General features: G+C 45.0%; 1 protein-coding gene across 1 annotated transcript in view; it reads right to left on the bottom strand.

Moving 5' to 3' along the window:
- The window catches only part of LOC120869435 (receptor-type tyrosine-protein phosphatase T-like), a 310,761-nt gene that overhangs the window by 281,286 nt on the left and 11,263 nt on the right, over positions 1-18,212 (bottom strand). Inside the window, exons 3-4 of the mRNA XM_040248752.1 lie at positions 16,167-16,248; positions 5,835-5,950 (exon numbers count right to left, since the gene is read on the bottom strand). Coding sequence (XP_040104686.1) covers positions 5,835-5,950; positions 16,167-16,248 — 198 coding nt within the window. The remainder of the gene's footprint in view (positions 1-5,834; positions 5,951-16,166; positions 16,249-18,212) is intronic.

Genomic DNA, 18,212 nt, shown 5'->3' with positions numbered 1-18,212 from the left:
TCTCTACCCAGGCCACAGGGATCTACCCCCAATTCTGATTCCACCAAGTGCTCCCGAACCAGTGCCAGGAAGAAGGGCCAGAGGAGAAGAATCTACACATGGACATCACCAGATGCTCAACACCAAAATCAGATTGATTATATTCTTTGCAGCCAAAGATGGAGAAGCTCTATACAGTCAACAAAAACAAGACCAGAAGCTGATTATGGCTCAGATCATGAACTCCTTATTGCCAAATTCAGACTCAAATTGAAGAAAGTATGGAAAACCACTAGACCATTCAGGTATGACCTAAATCAAATCCCTTATGATTATACAGTAGAAGTGAGAAATAGATTTAAGGGCCTAGATCTGATAGATAGAGTGCCTGATGAACTATGGACGGAGGTTCGTGACATTGTACAGGGGACAGGGATCAAGACCATCCCCATGGAAAAGAAATGCAAAAAAGCAAAATGGCTATCTGAGGAGGCCTTACAAATAGCTGTGAAAAGAAGAGAAGTGAAAAGCAAAGGAGAAAAGGAAAGATACAAGCATCTGAATGCAGAGTTCCAAAGAATAGCAAGAAGAGATAAGAAAGCCTTCCTCAGTGATCAATGCAAAGAAATAGAGGAAAAGAACAGAATGGGAAAGACTAGAGATCTCTTCAAGAAAATTAGAGATACCAAGGGAACATTTCACGCAAAGATCGGCTAGATAAAGGACAGAAATGGTCTGGACTTAACAGAAGCAGAAGATATTAAGAAGAGGTGGCAAGAATACACAGAAGGCTATACAAAAAAGATCTTCACAACCAAGATAATCACGATGGTGTGATCACTCACCTAGAGCCAGACATCCTGGAACGTGAAGTCAAGTGGGCCTTAGGAAGCACCACTACGAACAAAGCTAGTGGAGGTGATGGAATTCCAGTTGAGCTGTTTCAAATCCTAAAAGATGATGCTGTGAAAGTGCTGCACTCAATATGCCAGCAAATTTGGAAACCTCAGCAGTGGCCACAGGACTGGAAAAGGTCAGCTTTCATTCCAATCCCAAAGAAAGGCAATGCTAAAGAATGCTCAAACTACTGCACAATTGCACTCATCTCACACACTAGTAAAGTAATGCTCAAAATTCTCCAAGCCAGGCTTCAGCAATACGTGAACCGTGAACTTCCAGATGTTCAAGCTGGTTTTAGAAAAAGCAGAAGAACCAGAGATCAAATTGCCAACATCTGCTGGATCATGGAAAAAGCAAGAGAGTTCCAGAAAAACATCTATTTCTGCTTTATTGACTATGCCAAAGCCTTTGACTGTGTGGATCACAATAAACTGTGGAAATTTCTGAAAGAGATGGGAATACCAGACCACCTGACCTGCCTCTTGAGAAACCTATATGCAGGTCGGGAAGCAACAGTTAGACCTGGACATGGAACAACAGACTGGTTCCAAATAGGAAAAGGAGTACGTCAAGGCTGTATATTGTCACCCTGCTTATTTAACTTCTATGCAGATTACATCATGAGAAACCCTGGGCTGGAAGAAGCACAAGCTGGAATCAAGATTGCTGGGAGAAATATCAATAACCTCAGATATGCAGATGATACTACCCTTATGGCAGAAAGGGAAGAGGAGCTAAAAAGCCTCTTGATGAAAGTGAAAGAGGAGAGTGAAAAAGTTGGCTTAAGGCTCAACATTCAGAAAACAAAGATCATGGCATCTGGTCCCATCACTTCATGGGAAATAGATGGGGAAACAGTGGAAACAGTGTCAGACTTTATGCTTTTGGGTTTCAAAACCACTGCAGATGGTGCCTGCAGCCATGAATTTAAAAGACGCTTACTCCTTGGAAGAAAAGTTATGAGCAACCGAGATAGCATATTCAAAAGCACAGACATTACTTTGCCAACAAAGATCCGTCTAGTCAAGGCTATGGTTTTTCCAGTGGTCATGTACGGATGTGACAGTTGGACTGTGAAGAAAGCTGAGCACTGAAGAATTGATGCTTTTGAACTATGGTGTTGGAGAAGACTCTTAAGAGTCCCTTGGACTGCAAGGAGATCCAACCAGTCCATTCTGAAGGAGATCAGCCCAGGATTTCTTTGGGGGGAATGATGCTAAAGCTGAAACTCCAGTACTTTGGCCACCTCATGCGAAGAGTTGACTCATTGGAAAGACTCTGATGCTGGGAGGGATTGGGGGCAGGAGGAGAAGGGGATGACAGAGGATGAGATGGCTGCATGGCATCACTGACTTGATGGATGCAAGTCTGTGTGAACTCCAGAAGTTGGTGATGGACAGGTAGGCCTGGCGTGCTGCAATTCATGGGGTTGCAAAGAGTCAGACACGATTGAGCGACTGAACTGAACTGAACATAGTTTTTTGAGAATAAAGTCACTACCTTATCTCCCAACTTAAAAACTGGCAGTTAAAAAAAGTCCATGTTCAGTGACTTAGGGTTTGGTCAGCTTATCTTGGCAGCTACAGCAAGAAATAACATTGTTGAAAGACACACCAGCTGCAGGTGTCCTGTGGACTCTCTGCCACAAAATGGCTGTTTCACTCACTTTGGAGATTCTCAGGCTGAACCGCCCCGCCCCGACCCTGTGATTGGAACAGAACTTTGGCAAGTCTTCAGGCTGGTCCTCTATACGCTGGAATAAATCTAAAGCAGTATTTTATGAGAAGTCTGCCACTACCTTAGCCCGCCCGTCTCAGATCAGTATGTCCCCTGGGTGGCAGGTGTCATGACAGGCATTTCATACATTATAGAAAGATGTTAACCTACTTCCAACTATACTACTGTTGCATGTAAGCCGGGACTTAACTGGCCAAGTGGGCGTTTTGCCAGACAGCATAGCGTAAGCTGTCTACCTCCCAATATTTCCTGAAATATAGATGAGAGAGACAATATTTCTGGTGGTTTCCTAGTTATGGAAGCTATTCAGTCTCCAGATACATCTGAAGTAGCCCAGGATGCAGATGGATCAGGGGCCTCTCCCATATCACACTGCCAATCCCATCTCCCTGCTCAATGACCACTCCTCAGATTGCCTTCTTAAGAAATTTTATGCATTATTTATTTAATCTTTGGCTGCCCTGGGTCTTCACGGCTGTGCTTGGGCTTTCTCAGCTGCGGCGAGCAGGGAAGGCTTCTCATCGCGTTGGCGTCTCTGTTCCCGAGCCCAGGCTCTGGGCACACGGGCTTGGCAGTTGCGCCACATGGGCTCTAGAGTGCGGGGGCTCAGTAGTTGTGGTGCATAGGCTTAGCTGCTCCACAGCATACAGAAGCTTCCCGGACCAGGGATCAAACTTGTGTCCCCCGCCTTGACAGGCAGATTCTTAACCACTGGGCCACCAGAGAAGTCCCCCCAGACGGCTTTTAACCCAGAGCATCATTATGGAAAACAAGCCTATGAGTCACTTGTGCGCCCTTCTTAAAGCTGCGGTGGAAAATGTGGTTCCCTACATCACACGCTGCTCTCTTTATGAGGACTCCTGGGAACAATTCCTGTCTGGCTTCCGTGTGAACAACAGTTAGAATTTCTGGAGCAATTGGTTTGTGTTTATCTCAGGGACAATGTGAACAGTGTAGCTGCCAAGCTTTCCTTCTTCTGTTGGTGGCCGTGGTCCTGTGGGCTCTGCCTGTGACTCACCAGAAGCAGCAGATGTACAGAAATGCAGGGGTTTTTTTGCATCTGATTAGCTCCCAAGTGTTATTTTCATCCTGTCTTGTGTTGCCTCACTTTTAATTTATGCTATCGTGTTATGCTTTATGTTCCACTGAAAGCCACCTGAAAAGTGTTCTGTGAAATAAGGTTTGGTTTACAATGAAAAGTAGATAAAAAAGATGTTGAAGAGTTCTAAATCTTGTGTTTCTGTCTATTTTCTTCAAAACTTTGATTACATTCTGCTTGAACATCCTTCCACTGTTAGACTCAAGGTTTGGAGCACACAACACTCAGAATCGTAGCAATAACATTCATAAAATAATTGGAAAGCCCAAATCCAGATGCTGAATATACTATGACTATCTCTTCTTATTCTCATGACCCAACTGAGGCAGTGCCATTGAAATGACAGAGCTTCCTGGGAGCCTAATGCATTTTAATACTAACTATAATGAATAAATAGCATCACTTAATCCTTGAGTGACACACGGACGTTTCCTGTGCTATCTTGCAGTCTGCATGCAGCCCCGGGAAGCAGGAGGAGCAGGCATTATTATTTACTGCTATTTTTATTCTACTTTACTGCTAAGAAGCAAGAAAGAAGTCCCCAGATGTGCTTTCTCTGCCCAGGGATCTTCCAACTGCAGGAAATGGGCTCAAATGCAAGAAGAGAAATGACACTATGAACTCCCATCAAGATATGCTGGGAGTGAGTTAAGGACCAACATCCAAAATGTCAGTCAGAAGGGATGATAGAGATCTTTAAGTACATGAAGTTTGAGGTAATGGGAGTCAGTTTCTTTGGAGCCATATCCCTCATTCCTTGAACGGGAGGTGATGACTTCAAAGAGCTGCACTCTCCCATAAGACTCTCTGCAAGGTCAGAAATGTTCTCTGTATGCGTCCAACACAGTAGCCATGAGAACAGGTGGCTCTCATGCACTTGAAATGTGACTGGTGTAGCTGAGCATCTGAGTTCTGAATTGGAGGTATTTTAATTGATTTAAATTTAAATAGCCATAGTAGGTTTAACAAGGTTGCAGGGTACACGATCAATATAGGAAAGGCAATGGTATTTCTATATATACTAGTAACGAAAAATCAGAAACTGGGTTTTCTAAAAGTCTTCTACAGTAAGTAGAATCAAAAATGGGGCATACTTAGGGATAAGTCTGACTAAAGATATACAAGACCTGGATACTGAAAATTACAAAACCTTGCTTGGTGGAATTACTAGAGACCTTAATAAGTAAAGAAATATACCATGTTCATGGTGACAAATTTCATTATTGTTAAGATGTCAGTTTTCCCCAAAGTGATCTATAGATTCAATGCAATAAACCTCCATCAAAACCCTAACAGGCTTTTTTTTTTTTTTGTAGAAACTGACAAAAAAGTCATATGGAAATGCAAATGTACTTAGCATCTGAAATATTCAGTTTGCCTCAACCCTGGAAATCTGGGCTTAAGGGACAAAGTTTGTTAGAGAGAAGTTTGTTTGTTTGTTTAATGTCTTTATTGAATCTGTTAAAATACTGCTTTTGTTTTATGTTTTTGGCCACAAAGCACGTAAGATCTCAGCTTCCTGACCAGGGATCGAACCCGCACCTCCTGCATTGGAAGGAGGTCAAAACTTCGATTACATTCTGCTTGAACCTCCTTCCACTGTTAGACTCAAGGTTTGGAGCACACAACACTCAGAACTGTAGCAATAACATTCATAAAATAATTGGAAAGCCCAAATCCAGATGCTGTCTCTTATTCTCACGACCCAACTGAGGCAGTGCCATTGAAATGACAGAGCTTCCTGGGAGCCTAATGCATTTTAATACTAACTATAATGAATAAATAGCATTACTTAATCCTTGAGTGAGTCTTAACCACTGAACCACCAGGGGAGTCCCCTCGAGAGAAGTTTGGAGAGGTCATAATTGTAAATTCTTGTTCTGGCACTTTTATGCTTGTAGCCCCAGTTTCTCCATCTGTAAAATGGGAATACTGATGCCTACATAACAGAATTAGCAAAAGAATTTAACAAGATCATGGGTGCAGAGTGTCATCCCAGGACCAGAGGCGTATGAAAGACACCCCTTCCCTTCCCCACCAAGCCCTTCCTCACAGCACACATTTTCTTCCCTTCCCAAAGGGTTGCACAGGTATGAGCAGGTGGCCCTCCCATCCTTACCTGGAGCCAAAGTTTGTCGTGCTGAGACCACTTTCCGCCAGCAATGCACTGAAACGTGGCATTCTGCCCCACGTTCACTTCAACATTTTGGAGCCGCAGAAAATGAGGTGCTTTTCCTAAGAGAGAAGCCAAAAAGCATATGAAGACAGAGTTCAACAGCCTGACTGCTTTCCTGTCAGTGGATGGCAGCTCAGGATGGACACTGGGCGGGCACTTTTGTGCTGGGGAGATGGCCTGGCTCAGTGAAGAGCTACTGTGGATTGATCACTTACAATGGGCCAGGTACTGTTCTTAGACATTTGCATGCATCACCTTACTCAAAACTCACACAAATCCACAAGGTGGGCAGTAACTCCATTTTAGCAATAAGAAAATCAATGCTCTGAAGGGTTATGGTATCTGGCATGGTCAGACAGCCAGAAACTAGGGGAGGCAAGACAGGAGTCCCAGTCTCTGAGAGCCTCAAAATCCATATTATTAGCTTCTGGGCAAAACTGTCATGTTTGGAAGAGGAAGCTGGAGAAGTGGAGGGCTCACCCTAGAAGACACCTCCTTGTAGCCTGGGTAAGCAGAAAGAAAAAAACCCCACAACACCTGGCCTTGGTGATGATGCTGATACTGAGGACAATGGTGGGGGGGAGGGGAGCAAAGAGAAGAGGATGGAAGGAAGGAGGAGGAGAACACCAGTGGCCTTCACTCACTCGTGGCTTAGTACGTGCTTGGTGTCACGTGCTGTGTCTACATACAGTAACTCATTTAACCCAATGCAGTTGGTGATGGTATTATTTCTACTTTACAGTGAATGAACCAAGGCATAGAGAATTCAAGACCTGTTCAGAGTGTCCACTCTTTATGGTAACTCAGGATGGGAAGGAGGTAGGGCATTTATTCCAAGGACTTGGGAAAGGACTTTCAGATGAATCTCATGATGTCACTGGGCAATCAATTCTAGAAATAAACATGTGTTTTATGTTGGGTAACGCGATGGCACCCCACTCCAGTACTCTTGCCTGGAAAATCCCAGGGACGGAGGAGCCTGGTAGGCTGCAGTCCATGGGGTCGCGAAGAGTCAGACGTGACTGAGCAACCTCACTTTCACTTTTCACTTTCATGCATTGGAGAAGGAAATGGCAACCCACTCCAGTGTTCTTGCCTGGAGAATCCCAGGGACGGGGAAGCCTGGTGGACTGCTGTCTGTGGGGTCGCACAGAGTTGGACACGACTGAAGCGACTTAGCAGCAGCAGCAGCAACCCAGATTCATCTCTTTTCTTGTTTGTAGAGAGAGGTCCACACCTATGCAAGCTCTCCAAAGATGGGTGGATTGACAATCTAGGTCTAGAAGAATGAGTTTCTTCATCAAGGCACAAAAGTGCCAAGGATCCCTAGCATATCAGCTAAATCAATGATGAACCAATCAATGAACAGCTCTGGAATGTGATCAAATGGAGACTTCTTAAGAGGATCAAGGAGGTTCAATGAAGGCCCCTGGCTATCTTCCCAGAGAGATTCAAATACCCAGACAGACAAGCAATGATAATACATCATTTACTGAAAGCTCCTACAATGCTAGGTATGGTGGTGTTTTACATGTTTTAATGAAGTTAACATCATAACATTCCTAAAGTAGACTACTATTACTTCTCTTTCAGAGATGCAGAAACCAAGGCTCGCCAAGTTTAAGTTTGTCCAATACTACATGGCATTAACGACAAGAACAGAATTAAGTCCAGGTCTGTTTTAGCCCCAGATTTCACCATTTAACCAGAACATTCTCTTGCCTCGTAGGCAAGAAGAGATCAGTGACTTCACCTAGAGTCCAAGGTTTAAAGAAAGAGTTCCCAGGCAAAGCTGTGCTGGTTCTCCAGGTTCTTCTTGTTGCTCTGGAATATTTTATCATGAGAGATCCCTTTCCGTGGCATTTGTCCCCGTGGCCTTCACCCTTTGAACTATCTGCTCCATAAACTGTGTCACTACCTGCAACGCTCAACACACGCCAAAGACCTTGGCGTGGTCAGGCAGACCTCCTGTGTGAAAACACACACCTGCTGCTCACGTTTTTAAATGAAGTGACAGCAGCTCAGAGTCCCCCTCAGGCCACTGCCCAGGGCCCCACGACTAGATGGCGTCAAGAGTCCAAGGCCCAGGGAAGCCCTCTCACGAGTTTCTCGAGCTGAGGATCCGTGCATCCAGTCAGCCTGACAAATGTCATGCTGCTCTGATTGTCTGAAACGGCTTCCTTTTTACTCTCCTGTATAATTTGTAATGTTATTTTTGGAACTATCAGTTTAAGTCAATTCTTAAGTGGGAATAGTATGAACCCTGTAAGCCCCGTTTACGCCACCGGTTTGAAGGAGGGAGGAACGTCTACTCCATGGTAGGGAGGAGGCGTGGAGTCTTAGTGCAAGTGTTACAAGGCTTTGTGTTGGGTTTTTCAAAGGGAGGTCTCCCCCTACCCTTGGGGACCCAGGGCAAATGGTTAAACCTCTGGGACTTGTGCAATCTTCTTCGGATCGATGTCTCCTGCTTGCTTCTGGTGCCTCCCTTCTTCAAAGCAGCAGACCTCATGCCTTGGTTCTTTCATCTGCAATCCATCTTCCTCCTCCCTCCCTTCCAGGTTCAGTGAGAGAGAATTTAGAGACTTCGTGGCCCCTGGTGTTAATAATTCTGGTAAAGCACCAAGGGTTTACATATAGCAGAGATAATGAACCCATGCATCTGCAGGAGTCTCACCGTTACGTAAAGAGAGAGAGTGGTTCAGGGTAAAACAAGCAAAAACAAAACTGCCACCTCCTTGTCCCCATCTTCACTTCCCCACTTTCACAGAGACTTGGGGGAAAATAAAAGGTTCTCTGTATCAGAAAAACAGCAGCGCAAGCACGCTAATAACTGGAATCCAACACCAGCCTTAGCCCTGAGGACACGATAAGGAGTGATGAGGACCCTGTGACCTGCGGGAAGGGGGCAGCTAGCAGTTCCCTAAATCCAGCAGATGGTGGCCATACATCTATGCTTGAGATAGCCAATCATCTGATTTCTAACAGCAAATAAGAAATTCAGGCTTTAGATGAAAGCACTCATTCTAAAATCTTTTTTAAAAAAAATAGTTGCTAGTATCATTTATTTAATTAATTTATTTTGGCCACACCCCAAGGCATGTGGGATCTCAGTTTCCCAACCAAGGATTTCATCTAAGCCTTCTTCATTGGAAGCATGGAGTCCCAGCCACTGGACCACCAGAGAAGTCCCTAAAATTGTGACTGAATTTATTAAAACATCATGCAGGCTCAACAAAACATGGCTATAGGCATGCTCTTCTAGTTGGTGGTCTCTGAGACACAGCTTCACAGGGAACAATTTCCACTGGCCAGTCTTGCTCGGGCTGAACCCCTAGGTTCAGAGTTGCCCCCACCCCTGCAAGTGTCACACTGAAGTATCACTTGCACGCCAGCCCTAGATCATGGTTCTCAACACAGGAACCTTCCCAGACCACATTCCTCCTGCTTAGCACCCTCTCCACATGCCATCACTCTGAGTCCTGGCTTCATCTCCAGCTCATGACAAATCTCTCTCTCTCGCTCTGGCAGATGTTCCTTATGCTGGAGACCAGTGTGGTCCAGTTCTCGAAGTTCCTGGCCTCCACATCCTCCTCCCAGCCCAGCCCCCAACTCCAGTCTCCCCCTGAGCCCTGTCCTCTCCCAGCGGTGACTTTCCTCCAGCATCTACAGCTCCAAGAAAGATATGAGGCCACCCGCTTTAACTCAACTTTCCAACAAACACAGACAACCTCGGGGCCCAGACCAGCCACCAGCGTGGGGTTTTTAAGCATCCCACACCACTCCCCACTGAGACCCAGCTCCTCCAAAATGGGACCCTGTGGAATGGGATTAACAGAAAACTGGCTGTGCATTTGGGGCAAAACGCCTTGATGTTGGTGACATTTAAGCTCCTGCAGATGTCAGAGCAGCATCTGAAGACATATTATTGTGCCCTTTATCTCGCTCTTTAAACCTGACAGTGCTCAGTAGGAAGCCACACAATTGAGAAGAAAGTGCACTACATACATTAAAAACGTGCTGCAGACCGTGGGCTCATGATATGGCCCCGCAAGGTTATGATGGGGAGAAAAGTTGGAAAAACTCTAAAAGTCAACCTAGGAGCTAGGAAGTTAGAATCCGAGTGGAAAATTGTGCTGACATTTATCGTCCACGGTTATAATTGCAGTGGCCCTGCTAATGGTGACACAGAGAAACAGCAGCAGAGGGTAACTATGGCTAAAATACTTGCAGAATAACTCAAAAATGTTAAATGGGGTATAAAATATAGAGGAGAGGTCTCAGTTTGTAAGAGAAAATAATTTCCATTCAGTATCACACCTAACTTCCAGTCACTGCTTTGGAAGCTGTGAGGCAAGTGTTTAGAGTCATTATTTCAGCTCAAATCGATGGAGAGTACAATTGCAAATCATTCATTAAGCCTCTTGGAATTTTTGGAATATTCAGCGGAACTGCTTATTGATAAAACTCTGACCGTATGTTAATTTTTAAAAAATGCTTTAGAGAACTGGAGTGGAGAATTACGAAACCTGAGGATCTAAAGAGGATGTTGTTGTTGTTTTTTTTAATATAGCTAAATTTTTAAGAACGGTGAGTGAAGTCACAAATGCATTAAGGCTGAGATTGTGGGAAAAGCACTGTCAGTTCAAAGATCAGTTCAGAAGCTACTAGCAGGTTGCACAACTCTTGGGCTCGTGAGCAGACTCCAGGACCCGTGCACAGTAGGTACCTTGAAAGGCAGTACTTCCTCCCTAGAATCAAACACCCAGCCGATTATATAAATCTAAGAGTGCACCATTTTTGATGCCTCTGGATCCTGCTCTGATTGCATAGGACTAGAGGATTCTACCTCCTAAATGCATCTCTCATCTGTCCACCAGCTCTCTCCCCCTCTAAATTTCTTTATGGCACCGCTTACCATCTGTTATGAGCTGAATTGTGCCCCCCCTCAAATTCCCATCTTTTTAGCCGTAATGCTCAATAGCTCAGACTGTGACTGTATTTGGTAACAGAGACTTAAAAGGGTGACTATCTTCAAATGAGGCTGTTAGGGCAAGCTCCAGCCCGATCTGACTGCTGTCCTTATAAAAGAAAATTTGGACACGCAAAGACACACCAGGGGCATGTATACACAGAGGAAAGACCATGTGAGGAGACACACGCCACCTATATCTTGGACTTGGGGGCCTCCAGAACTATAAGAAAATGAAATTCTTATGAAGCCACCCAGTTTCTATGTTTTGTGATGGCAGCCTTGGACTAATATACCATCTGTTATAGATCAGATAATTACCTGATTATTTGTTTTCCTTTTCCGTCTCCTCACATCAGTGAAAGTTGCCCATGAAGGCACAGAATGAATCTGTCCTGCTCATTCCCACAAACCCAGACTAGCGCCTGGCATGGAGCTCATGCTCACTAAACATGCTGGATGGTGAATGGATGTCTTGCCACCACCCTGGTCCAGGACACACCATCTCTTGCATGACTCCAGAACTGTCTTCCTGATTGGTGTCCTGATTTCTTTATTCTTTTCTTTTCCTCCTTCAACCCATCCTTCACAGAATGGCCAAAGTGATCTCTTAACAATTAAATGAGATCCTATCCATCCCCAACATAAACCCCTCTGGAAGTACTTCCCTGTACTTAGGTTCAAATGTAACCACTCAACAATCATGCTCAGGGCCCTGCTTCCCTTTCACCAAGAAACACCTTCCTCCACGCTCCCCTTCCACGATCCCCACACCCAGGATACTCTGGCACTATCAAAGTGACTCCTCTGCAGGGTCTTACCACTTCCCGTTTCCTCTGCCTAGATGCCCCCTCCCTGAACCTTCATACAGTGAACTCCTTCTATGACTTGGATCTCAGCTCAGACCACATCTTCAAAGACATCTCCCCAACCACTCTACCTAAGGAGCCCCTCCACATCCCAGTCCCTCATATTTGTTAGATTCCTAATACTTATGATCTAAAATTACATTAGTGATTTATTTAATATTAGTTACCTATTTAGTATTTTTTCTCCCTCTGGAGTGTGAACTCAAGTGGGCCTTAGGAAGCATCCCTACGAACAAAGCTAGTGAAGGTGATGGAATTTCAGTTGAGCTGTTTCACATCTTAAAAGATGATGCTGTGAAAGTGCTGCACTCAGTATGCCAGCAAATTTGGAAAACTCTGCAGTGGCCACAGGACTGGAAAAGGTCAGTTTTCATTCCAGTCCCAAAGGCAATGACAAAGAATGCTCAAACTACCACATAACTGTGCTCATTTCACACGCTAGCAAAGTAATGCTCAAAATGCTCCAAGCCAGGCTTCAACAGTATGTGAATCAAGAACTTCCAGATGTTCAAGCTGGATTTAGGAAAGGCAGAGGAACCAGAGATCAAATTGCCAACATCTGCTGGGTCTTAGAAAAAGCAAGAGAATTCTAGAAAAAAAAAAATCTGTTTCTTCTTCATTGACTATGCCAAAGCTTTTGATTATGTGAATCACAACAAACTGTGGAAAATTCTTAAAGAGATGGGAATACCAGACCACCTGACTGCCTCCTGAGAAATCTGTATGCAGGTCAAGAAGCAACAGTTAGAATCAGACATGTAATAACAAACTGGTTCCAAATTGGAAAAGGAGTATGTCAAGGCTGTATGTTGTCACCCTGTTTATTTAACTTATATGCAGAATACACCATGAGAAACGCTGGGCTGGAAGAAGCACAAGCTGGAATCAAGATTGCTGGGAGAAAGATCAATAACCTCAGATATGCAGATGACACCACCCTTATGGCAAAGTGAAGAGGAACTAAAAAGCCTCTTGATGAAAATAAAATAAGAAAGTGAAAAAGATGGCTTAAAATTCAACATTCAGAAAACTAAAATCATGGCATCTGGTCCCATCACTTCATGACAAATAGATGGGGAAACAATGGAAACAGTGACAGACTTTATTTTCTTGGGCTCCAAAATCACTGCAGATGGTGACTGCAGCCATGAAATTAAAAGATGCTTACTCCTTGGAAGAAAAGTTATGACTAGCCTAGATAGCATATTAAAAAGCAGAGACATTACTTTGCCAACAAAGGTCCATCTAGTCAAAGCTATGGTTTTTCCAGTAGTCATGTATGGATGTGAGAGTTAGACCATAAAGAAGGCTGAGCACCAAAGAATTGATGCTTTTGAACTGTGGTTTTGGAGAAGACTCTTGAGAGTCCCTTGGACTACAAGGAGATCCAACCAGTCCATCCTAAAGGAAATGAGTCCTAAATATTCATTGGAAGGACTGATGCTGAAGCTGAAGCTCCAATACTTTGGCCACCTGATGAGAAGAACTGACTCATTAGAAAAGACCCTGATGCTGGGAAAGACTGTAGGCAGGAGGAGAAGGGGACAACAGAGGATGAGATGGTTGTATGGCATCACCAACTTGATAGGCATGAGTCTGAGCAAACTCTGGGAGCCTGCAATGGACAGGGAAGCCTGGCATGCTGTAGTCCATGGGGTGGTAAAGAGTAAGACACAACTGAGCGACTGAACTGTCTGAACCCCCTCTGTCCATCTGCTAAGTATACACCATGGGGACAAAGACCCATCTATCTTGGTCACTTGAGTATCCCCTGTGTCCAGCAGAAGTTCCTGACACATAACTAATGCTCAATAATTTACTATTGAAAGAAAGAATGAATAAAAACCCAAACTGGATTTGATCGGAACATGCAGAATGGGCTTTGGCTAGGCCCTGGTCAACTCAACACGGCTCACGACAGACCTCAGAGGACTATGTGCACCACCAATATTTGTATGTAGAGTTAAATGGGATTTTCCAATTCCAGCCCCTATCACAGAGTCCTCATATTTTGATTTCTGGGAAGTTTAAGCTTAAGCCTCCTAAGCATCTGGGCTGAACTCAGATGAAGCACATTATGCAAGAACGCAGTCAGGGGCACGTCTTCCTGAGTTATGTCGCATGGCCCATTTGCTGGGTAACTGGCTCTTGGCAATTCCATAACCAAGTCATCTACTCTCTCCTCAGCAGGGGGAGTATGAAGCTGTCAGAAAAATCCTGAACTCAGAAGCAGCCCCGATGGGAGGAGGATTCCAAGAGAAGCCATGAGACTCTGAGGGTAGACCCTCCAGAGAGCTCTCCTCCACGGAGATTTCTCTGAGAGAAGGAAGCATGTGGCCGCAACAGCAAACCATGGATGGTGTGAAGAGTTCAGGCAGAGCCAAGACTGAGAGAAGAGACAGGGTCAGGTTGGCTGTCATGGTGAAGGCAAAGGCACCGCAGAGGACAGAGTTCTGGGATCCCAGGAGAGAGAAGCAAGCCGGATCCTTCAGGGAAGAGCCCAAGGTCACCTTCTAGAAAGACCTAGTGCAAGCATCCTGCACAGGCCAAGCAGGAGGCAGCGGCTGGATGCAGCCCAAGGACGGGATGCATGCAGGGCTTGGGGAAAGCACAAGGCCTGTCTCAGAGAGACTCACTCAAAACTGGGGGCTGTGCAGGTCACTCCTGCACAGTATGTGAGGCTAAATGGACCACATGTAGAGCAGATATCTCCTGAAGTGATCTGAGGTCAACAATTATTCTCCAGTGAGCAGCAGACGCGGATATCCAAGATCAAGTGACGCAGAGATTTCATCCTTGTAAGAGGGACTCATCAGTATATCCACAACACAAAGGTAGATTCCTTAGGCCAAAGTAATGGCGAATCATCTGACAGGATGTCAGCAATCCTGAGATGCTGGCTGACTTCTAGGAAGGAGGTGTCTCTTGCACAGACCCCAAAAACAGTTACCCGAAATGTCTTGCCAAAGCCCCTTGGAACTCAGCTCAAATTCCTCTAGAGATGGTGATCTAAAACAACAGGTCAAACAATGCCACTGGAGTGCCAGGAAGGAAGTCATGCCTGAGCCTGTGACAAATTCACTGCAGTAGAAGTGGAAAGAATCAGTCCAGTGAAAGCAACATGGGGACTTCCTGGGGGTGGGGGCAGTCCAAGTGGCTAAGACTCCACACTCTCAATGCAGGGGGCCCAGGCTGAAGCCCTGGTCAGAGACCTAGATCCCACATGCCACAACAAAGAGTTTGCAAGCCACACTAAGACTAAGCATAGCCAAATAAATACTTAAAATAAAAAGCAACATGGATGGGACAGAAATGAGAATAGCCTCAAAACGGGAGGAACAAAAGGCATCAAAAGACAGGACATATGACATCTCTTGAGGGAATAGCAAACTGCACCAGAGCCCATAGAATGGCTTGTGGCTTTAAGCTAGAAGCAGAGAAAGGACGATCCTAGGAGTTAGTTACCTGAAACCTGCCAAGGAACTAATGGGAATTTCCAATCTTCAGACACTAGCTAATGGGGCTGGCAACCTAGCCAGCCCTTGTATGCTGTTGCTGCTAAGTCGCTTCAGTCGTGTCTGACTCTGTGCGACCCCATAGACGGCAGCCCACTAGGCTCCTCTGTCCCTGGGATTCTCCAGGCAAGAGTACTGCAGTGGGGTGCCACTGCCTTCTCCAGGGCTGCCTTAATCCATATGTATACCCCTTTGATTATAATACCTCCATCAAATGTCACAAGATATGATGCCCTTTCAACTACCTGTACCCAGGACTGGTCCCCTCTGAGATGTCTATAGTGAACCTGGGACCCACAGTTCCTTGCTCAAATACATTCAAATATCTTAGCCTAAATACAGTAGAGAGAGAGAACTTTCAGTGGAAATGGTCTGGGCATGGAGTACAATGCCTTTGAGAACTCTCAACCCTGTACCATAAGTACTAACCACTGTGAGAAATCTCTCCCTACGCCTACACAGAGTTGATGAGGGTATTTAAAATTACTTTTTAAGAATTAATAGCTTAGTGGTACTTTTCCCTGTGAGTGAACAGTGTGCTAATTTGCTCAGTGTTTTTGGTGTTGGTTCTTTTTTTAAGACAATTGCACAAGATTCTATCCAGAGCCCTCTAATTCTTCCACTTCAGTGGTCTGAATCCCACTAATAAACAATCAGGACTTTAGACTCCTTTAATAATGAAGAGAGATTCAAACAAAGATGTTTTGCCACTCTCTGCAAATTCCTGGAGGTGCTTGCCTGTTGAACAGGCCAGCAAAATTATGGATTTATTCAGGACTGATTGCATTGAGTATGTAAGCATTTTTTGAAGGATTAAAAAAGAGAGAGAGTGAGAGATGTTTGTGAGCTGAATGAATAGCGGGGATTGCAGCCTCCAAGCCACATGAAACAAGGCTGTGCTTAGAGCAGGGAAGAGACTTACTGCATGGATGGGCAAGGACCCGAACCTCGTCCACAGCGATGTAGCCAGGATGGCCCTTCAGAGAGACAGATTCAAATATCACCTGCAACACACAAGGCAGGAGTCAGTTTTGCAGAAGGGTTTGAAGGTATTCATCACAGCTGTCCAACCTCCAAACAATTTATGTTTCAGCTTCCCACTAGAACTATCCAAAAAGGTCTTGTATTAGGCTAGGATATTACCTTGGCAATTGACATGGATTTTCAAAATAAGGTAAAAAGGTCACCTTCTGGTGACCAGCAAAAGAAGAACCAGCCACATGGAACATTTCTAATGGCTTTCAGGAATAACCCTCAGATGAAAGAAAACAACCCAAACTTGGCCTTGAATCTTCAATATGCACCTTTTTCATTATTGTTTCAAGTGAAACACAGAGAATTACTTCCTATTATCTCCATTTTCTTATGCAGGGTGAGGGAGAAGCCATTATAAGCCAAGAATGGTTTACCTTGATTTGATTTCACATCCTTAAGGAATATAGCCCATCTGAATGACCTAATAACATCCCTTAAAAATAAGCCCCACACACCACTGTTGCTATGCAGGAATCCACAAGCAAGAAGTTCTTTGATCCTCCATTCTGATTCCCACCCGCACTGCTTACTTCAGTAACCAGCTTGTCACCCAATATCCACCTTCACAAAGGAGATGTGACCATCTGTGTGGACAGCATGACCAATGCCCTTGATGTCCCTAAGTCCAATGGCTTCATCTTCCAATTGGCTTCAGTCACGTGCTCACATGCGTCCTCTGCATGCCCACACTCACCCTCCACGTGCCCACACTCACCTCCACCTACCCACACTCACCTCCACGTGCCCAAGCTCACCTTCCACGTGCCCGCACTAGCCCTCTGCATGCCCACGCTTCTCTTTCATGTGCTCACACTCATCCTTCACCCCCCACACTGGAGTTTTCAGCTTCCTGCATTTTGGCACACCCACACTCCTCTCCCAACTCACTCCCCTTAAATCTGCTTTTTTGGCACATATGGTACCCTGGGTCCCAGCTTTTCTAGAGACTGTACGCTGCCTGGACATCTTTGTTTTAATCTCAACAAACACACAGTCCCCTCACTCTGTCAAATAATCACCCACATCCATCGCACCTAAAGCCCCAATTCCTCATTCTGCTGTTGGCAAGTCTATTGCAAAAATGCTTTCTCCACCTCTGTATCCCCACCCAAATGTCTCCCTTTCAACGTCACCTGCCCAATCCCTACAGATAACCACATCACATCTTTAAGAAACAAGAGGACCACAGAAGGGCTGACTTCTAACTTCCTACTCATCAGCCTAAGCTTCATGGGTCAGATGACTACACAACAGCCACTGTCCGCTTTGCAAGGCACGGCCTAGTGCCCCTGACCTCTACCTCGGCTGTGTTTTCCAGCTTCTTGGTTCTCCCTCTTCATCCCTTATCTCCAAAGCCTCCCTTTTATTCCTGACTCTGACAAACATAGATGCTTGGATTTCTCTTACTCTTTAAAAGCTACCCTTGTGGCAGCAGTAGTATTTGCAATCCAGTTGTATTTCAATCACATTAAAATTTTTTCAATAGCCTTAATTATACTCCCTCTATACCTCCCAGCTTCTCAGTGCAAAACTTCAACCCCATCACCTGGACTTTGTCCTTGACACTACCCCCAACATCGATCTCAGGGAAGACACCAGCAATCTCTTAGTAGTGCTCTTACCACTTAAATCCAATAGATATATTTCAATCTTTATCTTACTTTAAGAAGGAAAATAGTATGGGGCTTGGGTTCTGGGTTAGGATGCCTGAGTTTTAGTCCTGGTTGTACCACCTTGTGTGTGTACCTTGTGTGTGTACACCTAGTGTGTGCACCTTGTGTGTGTGTGCACCTTGTGAGTGTACCACCTTCTGTGTGTGCACCTAGTGTGTATGTGCCCCTTGTGTGCGTACCTTGTGTGTGTGCACCGTGTGTGTGTGTGTGTAGCACCTTGTGTGTGCACCTTGAGTGTGTGCACCTTGTGTGTGTGTGTA

The sequence above is a fragment of the Oryx dammah genome, unplaced genomic scaffold (genome assembly GCF_014754425.2).
Source record: "Oryx dammah isolate SB20612 unplaced genomic scaffold, SCBI_Odam_1.1 HiC_scaffold_10, whole genome shotgun sequence".
NCBI lineage: Eukaryota > Metazoa > Chordata > Mammalia > Artiodactyla > Bovidae > Oryx > Oryx dammah.
Note: the sequence above shows the minus strand (reverse complement) of the source record. Positions and strands in the feature narration are given on the sequence as shown.